This window comes from Bos taurus, chromosome 6 (assembly GCF_002263795.3).
Source record: "Bos taurus isolate L1 Dominette 01449 registration number 42190680 breed Hereford chromosome 6, ARS-UCD2.0, whole genome shotgun sequence".
Classification (NCBI taxonomy): domain Eukaryota; kingdom Metazoa; phylum Chordata; class Mammalia; order Artiodactyla; family Bovidae; genus Bos; species Bos taurus.
This window is the reverse complement of record NC_037333.1, coordinates 84123269-84141630: the sequence shown is the minus strand read 5'-3', so window position 1 is coordinate 84141630 and position 18362 is coordinate 84123269. Positions and strand designations below refer to the sequence as shown.

At 35.0% G+C, this 18362-nt stretch overlaps 1 protein-coding gene and 1 pseudogene across 8 annotated transcripts in view; one reads left to right on the top strand and one right to left on the bottom strand.

Annotated features, from left to right (window-relative positions):
- Positions 1 to 817: 817 nt before the first annotated feature.
- LOC112447089 (large ribosomal subunit protein eL33-like) lies at positions 818 to 1138 on the top strand (annotated as a pseudogene).
- Positions 1139 to 1728: 590 nt separating this feature from the next.
- Positions 1729 to 18362, bottom strand: part of YTHDC1 (YTH N6-methyladenosine RNA binding protein C1) — a 38131-nt gene continuing 21497 nt past the window's right edge. For 4 of the 8 annotated variants that reach the window (XM_005208044.5, XM_005208046.5, XM_005208048.5 and 1 more), the window contains 8 exons: positions 11605 to 11689; positions 10261 to 10427; positions 7655 to 7737; positions 6465 to 6501; positions 6329 to 6392; positions 6162 to 6224; positions 4546 to 4680; positions 1729 to 2734 (listed from right to left, as the gene is read on the bottom strand). In XM_005208044.5, the coding sequence (XP_005208101.1) occupies positions 2510 to 2734; positions 4546 to 4680; positions 6162 to 6224; positions 6329 to 6392; positions 6465 to 6501; positions 7655 to 7737; positions 10261 to 10427; positions 11605 to 11689 (859 nt within the window). In that variant the 3' untranslated portion in view covers positions 1729 to 2509. 8 annotated transcript variants of the gene reach the window in all.

Below are 18362 nucleotides of genomic sequence, written 5' to 3'. Positions count from 1 at the left end.
AGAGGTCAGGTGAATACGGTGGATGAGGCAAAACTTCATAGCCCAATTTTTTCAACTTCTGAAGCACTGGTTGAGCGGTCAGACATTGTGGAGAGAACTGGGCCTTTTCAGTGCAGCTCAGCGATCTGCCGAGCACACTTCTTGGATGTAATGGTTTTGCCAGGATCCAGAAAGCTGTAGTGGATCAGACTGACAACAGACCACCAGTAACCATGACCTTTTGGGCGTGCAAGTTTGGCTTTGGGAAGTGTTTTGGAGCTTCTTGGTCCAACCAGAGCTGGTTGTTGCATAAAAACCATTTTGAACTTCAATTAGAAAATCGCTTGAATTTGCTTTTTGTCTAACATCATTTCTCTAGTCTAAATTAAACAGCTATAAATCTTCAGCAGAAATATAAGGCAAGAAATGTGCTAAAATGATGTAAACATAACATTTATTTAAGAATATATTTCAATATCAAACGACAAAGTTCAACAATGCAAAACCACAATTACTTTTGCACCAACCTAAATACTAATTGGGAACGCATGGAAAAATATTCTAAATGTCAGTGAGAATATGAAAGCAGTAAGCTGACAGTTTTAAAAATCATTCAACAGTGAAGTTCTTGTGTTCTTTTGACACTATTATGAACATGATTTAGCACAGAATTATGACAGTGTATGAAAATGAAAAAATGTGATCAAACATGCAAATATCACAAATATTTAAATATTCAACATAACAAAGGCCAAAATGGTAACTTAAAATACAGTTCTTTCAGCCATCTTGGATCCTGTGGAGGCCTGCTGGGAGCAGGATGTCTAAAACAACAGCTATGTCTGGAAGGCTGTGGTACAAGGCCATTTTTGTTGGCTAAAAGTGGGGTCTGTGGAACCAGAGGGAGCACACAGCTCTGCTGAAAACTGAAGGTGTATATGCTTGGGATGAATTCTATCTAGGCAAGTGATCTGCTTATGTGCACAAAGCAGAGAACATCACAGTAACTCCTGGCAGATAACCTAACAAAATCAGAGTAATCTGGAAAAAGATAACTCACGCTCATAGCAACAGTGGCATGGTTCGTGCCGAATTTCAAAGCAACCTTCCTGCTACTGGACATAGAACCTGTGTGATGTTGCATCCTTTAAGTATTTAAACTTACTAAAAAGTAAATAAATAAACATGTGGATTTATGAAAAAAAATTTTTAATCTTTTATTTTTTTAAATATAAACTTATTTATTTATAAACTATATTTTATATAGCTTGTTACTACTGAGAGGGATTAATGAGGGTTAATTTTAAAGGTGTATTTTAAAAGTAAAATATGAAATATCTAACTTATCAAAGATGAACACAAAACCTGAAAAAAACAAAATAATCCTGTAACCAAAGTAGATCCAAAAATGCTACCAAATGAATACCTTAACCAAAATATCAATGAAATTCCACTATGTACCATTAGTTCTTATATTAGAAACAAAAGTAAGCATTTATATATAATTGACCTAGGTTAATCATTTTCGATAAAATATGCAAAAAAGACAAATGGGGGTCCAACAATTTCTAAGCACAAAGCATTCTCTTATGTCTACTAATAGGTTGGTCAAAAAGTTCATTTGGGTCTTTCCATAACATCATATGGAACACCCAAATGAACTATTTGGCCAAATGAACTTTTTGGCCAACCCATACATCATACACAAGAAAACAAACTTGCGTTCAGACAAGAAAGAAACACAAGAGATAAGTGTCAATCTTTACCAATTTATTTTATACAAAACAGTAGCAATGTAGAATATGGGAATTATCTTCTGCTGCCACACACGCAGGTTGTGAACATTCCAAGCCAATGTATACAGTTTGGAGGAGAAGGCTAAACCAATAGCATCAACCATGCTACTGAACATAAGAAGTTTTCCTATCTAAAAAGATTAAAAATTAGATAGCAATGTCTTCTTAATATTGCTCTCATCATTGAAGACGAAGAAAAATAAAAAGTGACTTTTTTAAGATTAAAAAAAAGAGGGAAAGGGAGAAACCAAGAGGCTGCTACAACACTGCCATAGAGTCAAACCATCATACTTCAATATTTGCATACTTGATAGCAGCATTATTTTTACTGAACCGTGTGCAACTACATTTAGAAATACATCAAAGCAAAATATCATGGCAGTCATCAATCAAGATCCAAAAGAAAGAAAATGAACAAAAAATAACTCTAGGATGAACACCCTATAAGCAGATGAAGATTTACAGAGACTGAATCAGTATCTACATTCTTGGACTGTTCCATTCTGTCCCAATAAAAGTGTCAACTCAAACTGTCAACTGTGCATTTTTGGAGGATTTGAGTTTTTCCAGTTCTTATTATACTGCATGCTTGGAACAAAGAGGGTCATAATAAATCCTTCTACACAATGAACTTTAAGTAGACAGTTGAAAATAAATTTACTACTTGTAAACACACACAAAAAGAAAAATACAAGATTCTGTATCTTTAAACAATCAGTGCTTCCAAAAGCGCATTATCTCCTATATCTACCTCTCTCCCCTCGGTCTCTGTCCCGATCACATAATCGCTCTCTTTCTCTTTCTCTATCACGTCCTCTATCTCGCTCTCTGTCTCTTCTGTTATCTCTAGGGCGGTCTCGTTCTCGTTCCCGATCTCTTTCACGGGGTCTACTTCTCCGGCCACTGACAACAGCCTGTGTTCGACGAAGGAAATCATCCACCCTCATATCATAATCATGCTAGAAAAGGTAAGAAATGGATAAGGTATGTCAAAAATCAAATGGAATTTATGAGTCCATTTACAGTAATTACTGTCTGGTAGAGAGAAGAATCTAAAGAAATACCCTAATGCATTAATTCACAGAAAGCAATTTTGACATTGTTTAGAAGAAGGATTCTGATGTCTTACTAATTAGACACAACAGATGATTTACTCAGATCTCATTAAAAAATCATTTCTTGTAGTCAGTTTTTAATTTCTCTAACCAATCTGTTTAATAAGATTTATGCCAAATAATCACCTAATGATGACCTCCAACTGCATGATCAATAACATCAATACATGGGGCCACCTATGCTAAATGTCAATGTTTTTCTGCAACAGGTGGATTCTACTTAATTTTTCCTCCTTTGAGTCTACAAACTAAAGCAAATCAACTGCGCCCTCTAAAGGTGAAATTGGGAATTCTTCCATTCCTGATTTTCTTTCAAACTAAATCATTGTTAACAATTTATGGAATTTGACAGAATTTTTTAAAAATATGTACTGCAATAAGACTGTGAAGTCTATTTCACACAGAGCTAATAATACACATAAGGCTGAGGAGGACAGTGAAGGGTAAGATAAGCAACTAAGTGAGGTGCAAGGTTGTCACTGGCTACTACTAAGTTTGACCCCTGCTCTAGAGTTCCTCTTTCAGTTCTCAACTCATCTTTAGTGAACTTTGTTTCTTCAAAAGTCAGCTTATAAGATTCAAATTTTCACACTACCTTTCATATATTAAAAAAAAGCGATTAAATAAATACAAAATATATTACACATATGTATTAACCAGAAAGCTACTATATAATGGTGCATGAAGCACAACCTGTTAAAAAGGACACGAATAGTTTAAGAGTCTCAGAAAAACTTTTTCAAAGTAATGTGATCATTTAAAAAAGGCATTTTCAAAAACACCACAAGCTAGCTATTCAACTAAGATTTCATCATACATTGGCTGTACACTTGAGTGGTGGGGGGAAAAAAAAACTACTAAAAGTCTACTGCTATTCAGTTGTGAAGTCACGTCCAACTCTCTTTGTGACTCCATGAACTGCATGCAGCCTGCCAGGCTCCTCTGTCTACAGACTTTTGCAGGCAAGAATACTGGAGTGGGTTGCCATTTCCTTCTCCAAAAGTCTGTTTGTTAGAATTCTCAGATTGTTTTACTAAATATTAATGGTCCTAGTGTGACTTTATTTTGAAGGCTTAATAACTTCATGAGATAAGGAAATAAATGACAGATGAAAGTATCTCAAAGATAAGAAACTACTGCTCTGACTGGTTCTCAGACATGCATGTTCTTTATCATGTGGGAAAATAAAAAGAAGTTTATGTGGCCCAGCAGAGTCATCATGTGTGTAGCATTTAATAAACAAACTCAGCCCAACTATTATATTGAAGACCCAGAAATATTTACTCAAAAATAATCCACTTAAATAATCAAAGAGATTAGCCTAAACAATCTGCAATAGAAATATGAAACCATTATCTATTAATCAACATAATCTGGTTGTTGTTCAGTCACTAAATCATGTCAGACTCTTTTTGACCCCATGGATTGCAGCACACTAGGCTTCCCTGTACCTTCACTATCTCCCAGAGCTTGCTCAAACTCATGACCGTTGAGTTGGGATGCCATCCAACTATCTCATCCTGTCGCCCTTTTCCTCTTGCCCTCAATCCTTCCCAGCATCAGGGTCTTTTCCAATAAGTCAGTGTCCCCCACATTTAAATTATCTACAGAATTCTAAGTAGTTCCCTCACGCTTTTGCCTTCTTGTGCACTTACTACTCGTTTATCTCTGTATCTTGCTTCATGTGGTACTGGGTGATGTCCTGAATAAGGGGGATGAGCTTGAGGAGGTGGAGCATGGTGCTGATAGTAAGGATGGTGTGGAGGCTGTTCCATTCCAGGATAAGGAGTCTAAAAAATGAAAACCATTTCCATAAGCATCTAAAAAACATCCTTGTAACAAACCATTCTTAGAATTCCCCTATCCAAACCACCCAACCCAAAGAATTTACTGTTGAAGCCATTTACTTTGATGACATTAGCATTCTTTAAAATACCCTCTGTATTTGCTTGTTGAAAAAAAATGTGTGTAAGAAACTCCTGAATATTTAAACCCCATCATCTAACATGTTACATACCATAAAATACCACTAGAAATCAAAAGCCTATCCTACACAGTGATTACTATTCAGTGTCCTAAGCACTTTAGAAGTCTCATTTAATCCCCACAGCAACCCTACAGATAGGTACTAATAGAATTATAGGTAATAGTATTATTATGTAATCCTAATTTACAAAAAGGGAAACTGGGGCACCAAACGGTTAGGTCACTTGCTCAAATTCACACTGCTACTAAAGAGGGTAGAAGTTAGACACAACATCAGATAATCTGACTCTAGAATCAGTCATGTTAATACTATGCACAAATGTATTTAAAGAGCTAATGAAATTATAAAATGAATAATGCAATTATAAAATGAATGATGGAAAATCAAGGTAGTTCTCCCCCTAGTTAGGGCCAAGATATTACTATTATTTTTTAAATGTCATACTCTAAAGGAAAGAAATAATTCATCTGTCTGTATACAGTACCTTAAGTGAAACAAAAGTCAGATGAAAAGGCCACATTACAGGCAGCATTTTAAGATAAAAAGGTAAGAAACAATCAGAACAAATTAAACTTCTAAGTTGTTTTATTTTATTAGGAACTAATGCTTCAGCTATCTTTAATACTTTAAAATATACTTTAAGAAGAACATCCAGTTTTCTTAAAAAAAGAAAAAAATTAAAGTTCAGGAACAAGATTTAGTTAACCTTATTTAACATAGAGAATTTACTGAATATCAGGGTCAGGCACTATGCTAAACTTAACATGTATTTTGCAAACTTAGCTTCTTGACAATCCTACAAGGTTGACACTATTCCATTAAATTTTAAACTATACAAGCATAGGCATACTGTCCCAATTTATTCACTGATGTACACCCAGAGCAAACAGGGTGGTGCAGAGTAGGTACTAAATAGTTTGATGAGTCAAAGAATGAATGGATATCCAAATTTCACAGATAAGGAAAACTAAGACAAAAATGTATTATGAAACTTTTCTAAAGTCAGAGCTGAGACGGGAAGGTATTTGAACCCTGAAGAGTTTACACTACTAGCCACCACAATAATAAATCATAACATTTATCAACTAAGCCTCCACTATTAATACAAATCCAATCATTCATTAGCCTTTACTTTAAAAACAGCATGCAATTTTACTTATCACCAGACATGTATTTTATGTCTCTTAATGGGTAACTGTAACAATCATACTCCAAGTAAGCATTCAAAATGTATGGAACTGCAAATGAAATTATATAACTTGCAAAAACAGAATTAATACAAACCATTCCTTGCCAAGGTGGTGGTGGTCCCATGTTATGAAATTCCCTCACATAATCATTGTAGGACTAAAATGAAAGATGATAATGTCAATAAATAAAAACCCAGAACTTACAAAATAAAGCAGATACTGATTTTATGTGCATTAAATAAAAAAAAAAGAAATGCTTACCCCATTTAAAAATACATCTCGGCGAACTCCTGAAAACCGTCTGTTGGGAATAAGATTTGTGAAACTAAATTCAGGTGGTTCATAAACTAGTTCCAAGAATGTAATTCAAAACTGAACAAAAATGAACCCAACTTACCTATCTACTTCCTGGTATCGTGGATCCTTTAAATACCCTGTTCAAACATCAAGCATTTTAGTATATCAAACTTATATTTTTTATTATGGCATCATAATTAAACCTTCCTTACCACTCATTTCAATTCTTCCCATGATATAATAGTGAAGCTATTAAGTGATACTATTATCATACTGTTCCATTTTCAGATTTTCTTCTTGGATTACATGATAATTAGAAAGTAACTAAATAACTTACTGATATCACAGAATTATAAACTGTTAGAGAGGTTTGCATATGGATCTTCTAAATCCACACCCCAATTCTTGCTAGACAGAAATTTCTTCATGCTGCACCATAGGAAGGTAAGGACAGAGGAATTATCTTGAGGACACTGTAATAGGTCTTCCTTAAAACAAATGTTTACCTTCCACCTTGAGAATACATAAGCCTTGCTAAGTCAACCAAAGCTTTAAAAAATGCAAACTTAAGGGGAGAAAAACAAAATTAACGAAAGTTGTAAAAATTAAAATATATACATTTTAAATGAAAGAACCACAGTAATCAGAGAAATATTCTCCCCTCTTCTTCTCATAAGAACTTAGTAAATTAAAATGTGAAAAAGTTTAAGTGGCCAAGTTACTGGGGAAAAATTTTACTTCTTCAGAATATCCCATTTTGGAGAAGAATGAGGCTTATCAAGCCATCTGTCATGTAACAAGGCTGTAATGCTCACTAACACCAACTTCCAAATGGTCTGATTTTTATAAGTGTATCACTGACTGTTTTAAATAAATATCTTCTCTTTAACTACAGTGTGCCTTTTTCAACTCCAGTAAGGGAAAGGTTAACTGAAAAGCTGCTTTTAGATTACAAACCAAGCATTTCCCATTCCTCTCTAAAAATATGAAAATCAAAGATGTATTTAGAAAAATACAGCATAATTTCAGTTTCCAATTAAAGCTTTCTACCACAGGAAATACTAAGTATCAAAGAGAATAAAAATCCTAATAAGAGTGTAAGTTCATTGCTTTCCCTATTTAATCTTAAAACACAAGTGCAGTTTCCATTTCCTACAATTTCAGGTCATTAATAGCTGCATCCTAAAGTTTTCTCACTTTTAAAACTATAGGGTCATGATAGAAGATTCTGTGCTGTTGTTGTTTTTAATCATTTCAAGTCAAATATCTGCAGGATTATAAAATATTAACCTGGTCTCTGATGAAACTCAGGGGCATAGTCAATCCTTGGTTTCTTTCTGCTGTTATGAATATCATAATCTTCTGGTCGACGCCTACATAAATTAGACACATTAGAAATTAAACCAGAAACTGCTAGGAGAACAAACAGCAAAGCAAGAGTTTCTGACAGAAATAAGTACAAAAAAAAGCTCATTATTTCCTTTAGAATAACAGCCTCGTCTTTCGTGAACATCTTAAAATCTCTAAATTTTAATTTCTCAAATTCTTATACACCAATCTTTAGATGTATTGCTAGAAAGAAATATATTCTCTAATCCTTGTGCTATGATCAGACACTTAAAAGTAATCTGTTCAAAATACGTAAATCACATTTTAGTTATCTAAACAAAAGTAAATGAGCTAAAGCTAATATAAATATCCAGTTTAACAATTAAAACACTTTTCTGAATAAAGTCTTCATTCAGGTAAAATAAAGGGGAAAAAACTTCTCATCATTACACAACAGGTAACCCTAAAATCTATATATTTAAACTTATTAGTGTCATTTTAGGTTAAATCTGAATAAAATTATGTATTTCTTAAATATTTTTCTTCTGCTTTGTACAAAATTATACTTTTCACATGATCATACAGAAAATTTGATACTTATTAAAAGTTATTTTACAGGAAAGTTTTAAAAATGTTTAAATACTTTGAAAAACTAATTTCTAAAGTTAATAACATTTACAAATTGTGGGAATTTTTTCCCAGAAACAATGCCTTAAAATAAACTGGCAAATAATGGGGCAGAGTTTTAACAGAGTTTCATAATACAAATTCAAAATGTATTCTTTAGAAGGTGAAACTTTACTATCTGCAGCAGGCTGCTCTTCACTATCTTCCATAAATCTCAACGGTTAATGTAACCATTAAGGTTAACGTATATACATCATGAAATACACTTCATTATACTTAGCATTTAATAAAGAGCTATACAAACTAAAAAACAAAATTTCAGGTTTTTTAAGGTAATAATAAATATGTCTTTTTACCCTTGTCAAAATCTCTGTAATAACCTGGGCATCACTAGCTTTCCAGTTATTTCTGAATGTTTACTGCTTTCATAAACTTCTGCAACACAAGTTCACTCAAACTACAAAGCTGCAATAAACCCAAGCCCCCCAACATAATAAAAACAGTTGCATCTACAATAAATAAGACTAAGAAAATTAAAAACTGGTTTAAAAAATAAACATACCGCTTTCCTGTAGTTTGGGGAGTGCATTTACGACCGGTATAAAACATGATAGTAACAGTTCATAAAGTAGTCCAACTACTGACTTTAAGCTGTAAGCCACATACAAATATGGAGGCCCTGGCAGGCTTGAGAGGAGTAGTGGTGTAATAAGTATAGTTTACAGTCCATTGCAAATCTGAGGTAAAAACTTCACTTGTATGTACTGTATTGCACTGGAAATCTCTTAGCTTAAAACTTCAAAAGACATCTTGGTGATCAGTCCTTTTAGGCCAAAAGTAAGGGGGCTCTGCCAGGTTTCCTCCTACCTACTTGACAGTGTCCTTCTTAAGCTCAAAGAAAAGGGGACTCTTGTTGGATTATCTGTACCTACCACAGGATGTTTCCACCAAAAGGAAACTTAACCAAAGGTTTCATCCCATCAACCACACATCCAACAGTCTTTAGCAGAATATTTTAGATTTAGCTGTATGCAAATCTACTCAGGGTAAGGTGTTGGGTGAAGGGCTTAAATCAGTCCTTTGCAAAGACTTCTCCAATTCTGTAACAAGTTAAAACCCCTTTTCCTGGAAAATGCTGTTTAGTTCATAAAGTAGTGATCAACAACCATGGCGATCCTCTAAAAAACACTTTAAGTCCACAGGTACTGCCAGCATCTGGAAAAGCTGTAAACAGACACAGCAACAGCCCTTCTTTTTGGTTTGTTGCCGGGTCTCCCAGGGCCACTTGATCCCCTTTGGAAAGAACCTAGTTTTCAGAAGCTCAGCAAGATGTGTGAATTCACGGGGTACATGTTAGACAATATTGAGAATGGGGTTAACACATCACGATGGTAAAATCTGAAACAGTCCCAACAATGCTCCTCTTGAATATCAAAATAACTTAAAATATTTTATCCTCTAATAAATGAGGCGTCATCTTCTGAAAAAATAATAGTGATCCTTTATAAAAGTCCCATATCTGATAAGGTTTATCCAGAGACACACCTGAAAGAAAAGGCTTTTTACAAAATATTAACAATTTTTGCAAATAAAGACTTCCTCCTCTTCCTCCTTTCTAGCCTGTTCTTAGCAACAAAGGCCTACCTCATTTCAATGGTATACATTGTATTATCAGATTACTATCTAATCTAAACTGGTTATCACTCTTTAGCAGATAATTTTTTCTGCATAAGGAAAGATCCCCATTTTCCTCTTGAAAAATGACTGAGACCAAGGTGACCATCTGAAATCCTCAATGAAGCCACAAACTAGTCCATGCAGCTTGATTTGAGGATTTTCTCTTTCTTCTTTACCGCAGGACAAACTTTTGACGAATCATATTCCTCCATCATGTTATTCTGATATATGTGCCTATTATCAGTCCAAAGAACGTTTCTAACCTTCCCACATCCCGGACTGGTTCTCGACGGGATGGTCGTCCTCTTGATCGGGGCTGAGAATGCATTCTTCTCTTGTGACGCATTTTATGAATGACCTGATACAAGTCAATACTTTCATCAGGGGGAAATAGAAGACAAAGCTGGGTTCCACATTCAAGTTCAATTTCCTGGAATAAGAAAGCAGTAATTTACAAAATGAAAAAAAGGAGAAACTTTTGATAGAGTTGTTGTATTTTCCTGATGTACAGAACAAAAATAGGCTGACTTGGAGGTTTCCTTCCCAAGGTTGATGATCACATGAGATTCCAATCAACTTCCTTGAAAGATTTTAAAAAGCTTTTCAAAAGTGTTTCATGTATTTATGTAAGGGGAAAAATGGTGTCCCTGATGGCTCAGACAGTAAAGAGTCCATCTGCAATGCGGGAGACCAGGGTTTGATCCCTGGGTTGGGAAAATACCCTGGAGAAGAGCATGGCAACCCACTCCAGTATTCTTGCCTGGAGAATTCCCATGGACAGAAGAGCCTGGTGGGCTACAGTCCATGAGGTTGCAATGAGTCAGACACAAATGAAGGACTAAGCACAGCACAGAATCTCCAAGGTTAACTACAGAATCGGTGACAGTCACCCTCTGTAACAAAGGAATATTTCTTTGTGCAAAATACATTAAGTATCAGGATGAAGTCATCCATCTTAATACAATGGAGAAAAAATGTTTAGTGTGTCAACAATTTTCATGGTTATGAATTGCTAAATGCACTGGAATATATTAACAAGGGCAAACTAATCTATGGGCTTTATATAATTTTTATTTTAAATTACCAACATTTTCACTTACAAGCAATAAAAACTTGGTTCAAAATTACATTTAGAAAACTAAGGGTCACAAGCCTAGGTTTATTTTAAATCACTGCACATTTTTAATTTTATCTGCAGACTCGACAACCTGCGTATACACATACTCATCTCCTTTTAATAGTTTCTTTCTATTCAGAAAACTTCAGTAAAGATGTTAAGTGGCATTTCTAAAATGTATCAGAATCTGTTAAGCAGTAATAATACAATGAAAAACCTAAACCTAAAAGGTTTTTAAAATCGTGCCAGTTCTCTTCAAAAACTTTTCCTTCAATTGTATAAATCCAGTACCAAATAAATCTACCTTTCTACATTAACGGAGGTCATATCAAATCAGTCATAATTACAGTAATCACAAACTCCAAATAAGAATATTTTCCCCAATCATTCTCAGAAATTCACTCAAAAATGGTTTTAAAATATCTTTCAATAAAGATTTCTATAAGAGTGATTAAATATATGTTTTTTAGAATCAATTAAAACAACAAACCTGTCCATCACGTCCAATCTTTACCGGCTTATGTTCATTCCAAGGATTGGTGAGATGAGCTGACTTAGTAAAGGGTAATTCACGCCTAAACACAAAGTGATATCAATTATACTATTTTGCAGAATCTTTTAAAGACCTTATACTACTTTAGTAATGAATTCCTATTAATCATGACTTAAATGCGACTAAATAAGATTGATAGAGATTATTTCCCAGAAACAAAGCCACATTCAGAGACACACTTTTCACATTCTCCTGTATTCTCAAAAAGAAAAAAAAAAGCTAAATATGCTTAAAAATATGAGCTAAGACACCAAGACAGTTTGGTCTCTCTCAACTTTTCTGAACCTGAGTTTCTTCATCTTATAAATATAAGGATAGTGCCACTCTCTTCAAACTTGTTTTAGGTAGCTTGCAAATGAAATAACACATCAAATGTTTACATCTTGTATCTATGTACTAAAAATCTTGTATATTTTAATAACTGATCAATAAAGAGATGAACTTTAACCAGGCAGTTAATACCACATGAATACATGTCCCCTACCCTTGGTTCAAGACTGCTTTCCCAGATTCAATTATCTTCCCCTTTTGCTAAAGCAATAATACAAAATTTTATACTTATAAATTTACATATTTGCATGTATTAATTATGCACTATCTCTCCTCTTACACTACAATGCTATACTTCATTTTTTATTAATTGGAGACTAATTACTTCACAATATTGTGGTGGTTTTTGCCATACATCGACATGAATCAGCCACGGATGTACGTGTCCTCCCAGGTGTCCTCCCCCTGCCACCTCCCTTCCCACCCCACCCTACCCCCTTTTGGGTGGTCCCAGAGAACTTGCTTTGAGTACTCTGCTTCATGTCCTCTATTTTACATATGGTAATACACATGTTTTAATGCTATTCTCTCAAATCATCCTGTCTTTGCCTTCTCCAACACAGACCACAAGTCTATTCTTTACATCGCTGTATCTTTTGCTGTCTTGCATATAGGGTCATCGTTACTGTCTTTCTAAATTACATATATATGCATTAATATATTGTATTGGTGTTTCTCTTTCTGACTTACTTCACTCTATATTATAGGCTCCAGTTTCTGAGCCACAGGGCAAAATAGTCTCGCCAAGTTTAAAAAAAAAAGATACCCTGCATTTTTATAGCACAACAATGAACATAAACATGACAAGTAATAAATACCTGTTGCCAAAAAAAATCAGAAATTAACATCATTCAGTAATGTTTCATCTATTTGTGTATAAAGTAATGCCAAATTAAAGAAATGCTTTAGTTAAAGAACTATATCTACAAATAAAACTGCTCAAAAAGCATACAAAGATGAGTAAGATAAAAAGCTTTAATTCCTAACCTTTTTTAAACAGCTTTCACCAAACAATAAATAAGCACACACAAGTATTTTGTAAAAAGAATGAGTACCATAAACAGAGTATAGAACTTTTGCTTTTAATGTGAATGGTCGTATTTGTCTTGGCAAGCAAGAAAGAAACAAATAGAAAATGCTTCTATATGCCACCTGGTAAAGGTGGCATAAGGGATAAGCCTGAAAGAAAAGTGACTCAGGAAAAGTCATAGGTAGAAAGGTAAAGCAGAGATACTTCTGAAGCAATGAAAAGGACCTGAGTGAAGACATAACAGAGAAGAAAAATTACATGCAAATGACCTGGTCCAATGGACAAGCTATACAACCATTTACTTCTAGCCTTATGTGAATTTTCTTAAAGATGAATATTAATGCTCAAAGTTTGGACTTTTTTAAACCTCAGAAAATATTTTTAACATCTACAGGAAAAGATTAAAGTTACAAAGTGGCATGATCTGTTGTGGTGGTGATGTAAATGTATGGGAAAAGTGAGCAGTGAGTGGTGGAAATAAATGCCCACTATGTACTACTAAAAGGCCTGAATCTTCATCTAAAAGACATCTTACCTCACACATCAAGAGTGGTTCAAGAGTGTATACAAACAAAAATATATGTGTACATATATACATATATACACACATCCCCACCCCGCCACTTCAGGGAGGGCTGGGAGGAAAGAGATCATCATTAAGCTAAACTAAAGCCATAGCAAAGCCTAGAATATCCAGACACAGATCTATAGTTAAAAACTGTATTTTAAGTTTCTTATATTTTTCTTCTAAATTGCCAGTTAATAAGTTACAGAAAGGAATAACCTACAACCTTCCCTGGTGGCTCAGATGGTTGAGTCCACCTGCAATGCAGGAGACCCGGCTGGGTTCGATCCCTGGGTCAGGAAGATCCCCTGGAGAAGGGAACGGCAACCTACTCCAGTATTCTTGCCTCAAGTTCCATGGACAGAGGAGCCCGGAGGGCTACAATACATGGGGTTACAAAGTTGGACACGACAGAACAACTAACACTTCCACTTTCAACTACCAAAGCACAGGAAGGTTTCAAGTTATTATTGCACAGAATTATCACTGCTATTTAAACATTAGCCATGGATTACCCTTGGTCCCAAAAAAAGGCATTATGTTGAGCTGGTTGAGTCACTTGGGGTTAAAATTCTTTGGTGGTTCTTTGATGGCACTGGTTCTAACTGAATTCCAGAGACATATGCCCACTGTTTTGACAAATTATTTAATCTCAGCCTGAATATCACAGGGAACTATGACGCTTTAAGTAAAACAGGGCTCAGGTTAAAACTAAGAGAAATGGTACATCTGTGGTTATCACGAGTATATAGCAGGCATCCTAAAAACTAGCTTTTGAGCAGACATGTAAGGAAGAGGCCTACAGATGTTTCTCTCTACTGTGAGTATTCTAGGTAACATGGCAGTGATTCTCTACTTTAAGGAGCTTAGTAAATGGGGCATATTTAAAAAAAGAACATGAACTGTACAAAGACTCTGTATATACTAAATAGTTGGTCATTAAAGCTAACAGGAATAGCAGAGAAACCATGAAAGAAAAGAGAAATGGGTTATTTGGAATGGACCCGATAGGGGTGAGGTTAAAACACAGATTTAATTCTGGTTGAATAATATTTTATAATTTTAGTCTTATTTTGATCTAACTCCCAGTGGCAACTGGGACTTTTTATGCATGCTTCCTTCCTTATGTGCTACCATGCACCATCTAGTCTTAAAAACTCAAGTGTGCCTATGGGGCTTCTCCGATGGCTCAGTGGTAAAGAATCCACCTGCAAATCAGAAGATACAGTAGATACAGGAGACTCAGGTTTGATCCCTGTGTTGGGAAGATCCCCTGGAGGAAATGGTAACCCACTCCAGTATTCTTGCTTGAAAATAATCCTGTGGACCGAGGATTCTGGCAGGCTAAAGTCCAAAAGGTTACAAAGAGTTGGACACAACTGAGTGAGTGAGCATGAGTGTGTGCATACAGGTTTGAGGCACCTGTCAGAATCCTACATTCTAATAATCAGATACTGCTGATGCAAGTGATCCAAGGACCACACCTAAAAAAAACTCAGAGCCAGTTATTAAATCCAAAAGGCACTTAAATAAAACTCTAGTAACTATCATATCTGATTTATATTTATTAAAGTTTAATCCTTTTAAACTGGATCATCGAAAAAGCAAAAGAGTTTCAGAAAAACATCTATTTCTGCTTTACTGATGATGCCAAAGCCTTTGACTGTGTGAATCACAATAAACTGTGGGAAATTCTGAAAGAGATGGGAATACCAGACCACCTGACCTGCCTCTTGAGAAATCTGTATGCTGGTCAGGAAGCAACAGTTAGAACTGGACATGGAACAACAAACTGGTTCCAAATAGGAAAAGGAGTATGTTAAGGCTGTATAATGTCACCCTGCTTATTTAACTAATATGCAGAGTACATTATGAGAAACGCTGGGCTAGAGGAAGCACAAGCTGGAATCGAAATTGCCAGGAAGAAATATCAATAACCTCAGATATGCAGATGACACCACCCTTATGGCAGAAAGCGAAGAAGAACAGAGTGAGAAAGTTGGCTTAAAATTCAACATTCAGAAAACTAAGATCATGGCATCCGGTCCCATCACTTCATGGGAAAGAGATGGGGAAACAGTGTCAGACTTTATTTTTCTGGGCTCCAAAATCACTGCAGATGGTGACTGCAGCCATGAAGTTAAAAGACGCTTACTCCTTGGAAGGAAAGTTATGACCAACCTAGATAGCATATTGAAAAGCAGACACTACTTTGTCAACAAAGGTCCGTCTAGTCAAGACAATGGTTTTTCCAGTAGTCATGTATGGATGTGAGAGCTGGACTATAAAGAAAGCTGAGCGCCAAAGAATTGATGCTTTTGAACTGTGGTGTTGGAGAAGATGCTTGATGTCCCCTAGACTGCAAGGAGATCCAACCAGTCCATCCTAAAGGAGATCAGTCCTGGGTGTCCATTGGAAGGACTGATATTGAAGCTGAAACTCCAATACTTTGGCCACCTGATGTGAAGATGACTCATTGGAAAAGACCCTGATACTGGAAAAGATTGAGGGCAGGAGGAGAAGGGGATGACAGAGGATACGATGGTTGGATGGCATCACCGACTCAATGGACATGAGTTTGGGTAGGCTCCAGGAGTTGGTGATGGACAGGGAGGCCTGGTGTGCTGTGGTTCATTGGGGTCGCAAAGAGTTGGACACGACTGAGTGACTGAACTGAATCATTTTAACACTAACAGTTATAAGTAATTCTCATTTCATATGGAGAACAGTTCAAGTGACTTACCCAAGGAAATATCAATGTAATAATATCATGTGCCTCCTCAGAACTTTTAAGTACTATAAAATTACTCTTGAACATACTTGTGACTTTTTCTTTTTAAAGCTGTATTTTTTTTAATTTAAAAATATTCTTTTCAGGTAAACCTTAAAACTTACTTAAAAATAAGAATTACTACCCCAAATTTTGCGAACTGCTAGAAGGATGGACTATTTGAATTTTTACCTCTTCTGTTGCTAATATAAATAAGATAGTAAAACTGCCAGTAAGTCAATGAAGAAGAAAATGACACAATAATCTGTGTATAAATTAATTTTCTAAAATTGAGAAATTTATCAATAATTTGAAAATAAAAGTTAAATAAGTAAAATTCAAAATAAAATTTGCTACCACCAATCTAAAACTGGGTAATTACTTTTCTTCTATTCCTAAGAAAGCATCATCTCCAAATATCTTTCAGTGACACCAGTAATGTCTCTAGTCATAAAACCATAGACTTAGCAAACCTTTCCTTTGGCCTTTATCTATCAAAAAAATTATAAGTAAAAATGTCTCATCTCTAAGAAATAACTTGTCTTCCCTATAAACTACCACCAGATTTCTAAACTTTGTAATTTTGATTATGATTAATTTTAGAAATAAAGAACTTCATTTTAAAACCCTGGGTACAATGGAGTATGGGAATATTATCTATAGTCTCACCATGCTAACAATGCATTTCAATGTAGTTATGTATCCTTTCATCTGTTAAATCTTTCCATGTTACATGTATTACATTACAAACCATAATTTACTTAACCAATTTCCTGTACAAGAGAATTTAGATTGCTTCTAATTTTTCCCTATAGAAAGTAATGGTGATATATATATATATCTCTAGCATTTTGCTATTCCATTAAATATCAACATAGTCTGCTGTATCACTGCCCATGTATTTTCATAGTTCTTCACTGTCCCAAAGTAAACGTTTAACTCCTTAGGCTGACCCACATTAATAATAATCTTTGCCTTTTGTTGTTCTCTTTACTGACTCTGCTTCATTAAAAAGGTGGCTCCCTCTATCACCCAACATACCCAACACCTCCCACCCCCAAGGTTTCTGATTTCATAGTTCTTCTGTGTGTTAGTTTGCCTTCATGAAAACAAATAGCATTTTTCCTTCTTATCTAATTCCTCTATCCCCCTCAAAATCCACCTAAGTCAACTTATAATACCAAAAAATCCTTATGGTTCCTTTCAGGTAATTCTTATTTAACTAAAATTAATTTTACAAGTAGTAGATTTGTGCATGCCAAGATCACTTAAATAACTAGCTTTTCAGACTGTTGAAATACCTTTTTAGGCCCAAGATGGAGTCACTCCTGCCCAAGGTGCCAAACCAGCAAACTGAAATTTAGGTAACTTTCATGTCCCTATAAATGCTCCATTTGACCAGAAATGCAGTATGTCCTACCAGCCAGTCCCCAAACATGAAGCCAGCTCTGGGCTTCCTCATTCCAAGCAAGGTTGACAATGCTACCCCACCCAGTCAAATAATCTCTTATTAGTATCTTTCTTATTCATTACTATTTATCCTATAAAAGCTTTCTGCCTTCACCCCAGCTGGCAGTTCCAGACAACAAACTGTCCATTTCCTGAAGTGTTAAGTTTTTCTGCATTATCTAAACTGACTGTTTTAATCTTTTTTTTTAAAACAATGTAAAATCATTCAGTAAAATCAAAAAAAGTAGTAAATAACTCTGAGTTCAAAGTAAGTTATTTTTATAACAAACATTTAAATCTTAATTACTTCAGTTTCAAGAATCACAATGCTAACTAACATGACTTTGCTAACTTCCTTAAAAAACACTACTTGTTCACAACTAAATCAGTCACCTCCAAAATGTTATTCAGCCAAGCCAAAGAGTGACTATTTTCCTACTTTACAGTAATAAAATGCCAAGTTAAACCACTAAATATAAATGTTAAGTAACATTCCAAGCATTTGTCTGGTTCATAAATTCTGCTATGTTACTAACACAGAGAACCAATGA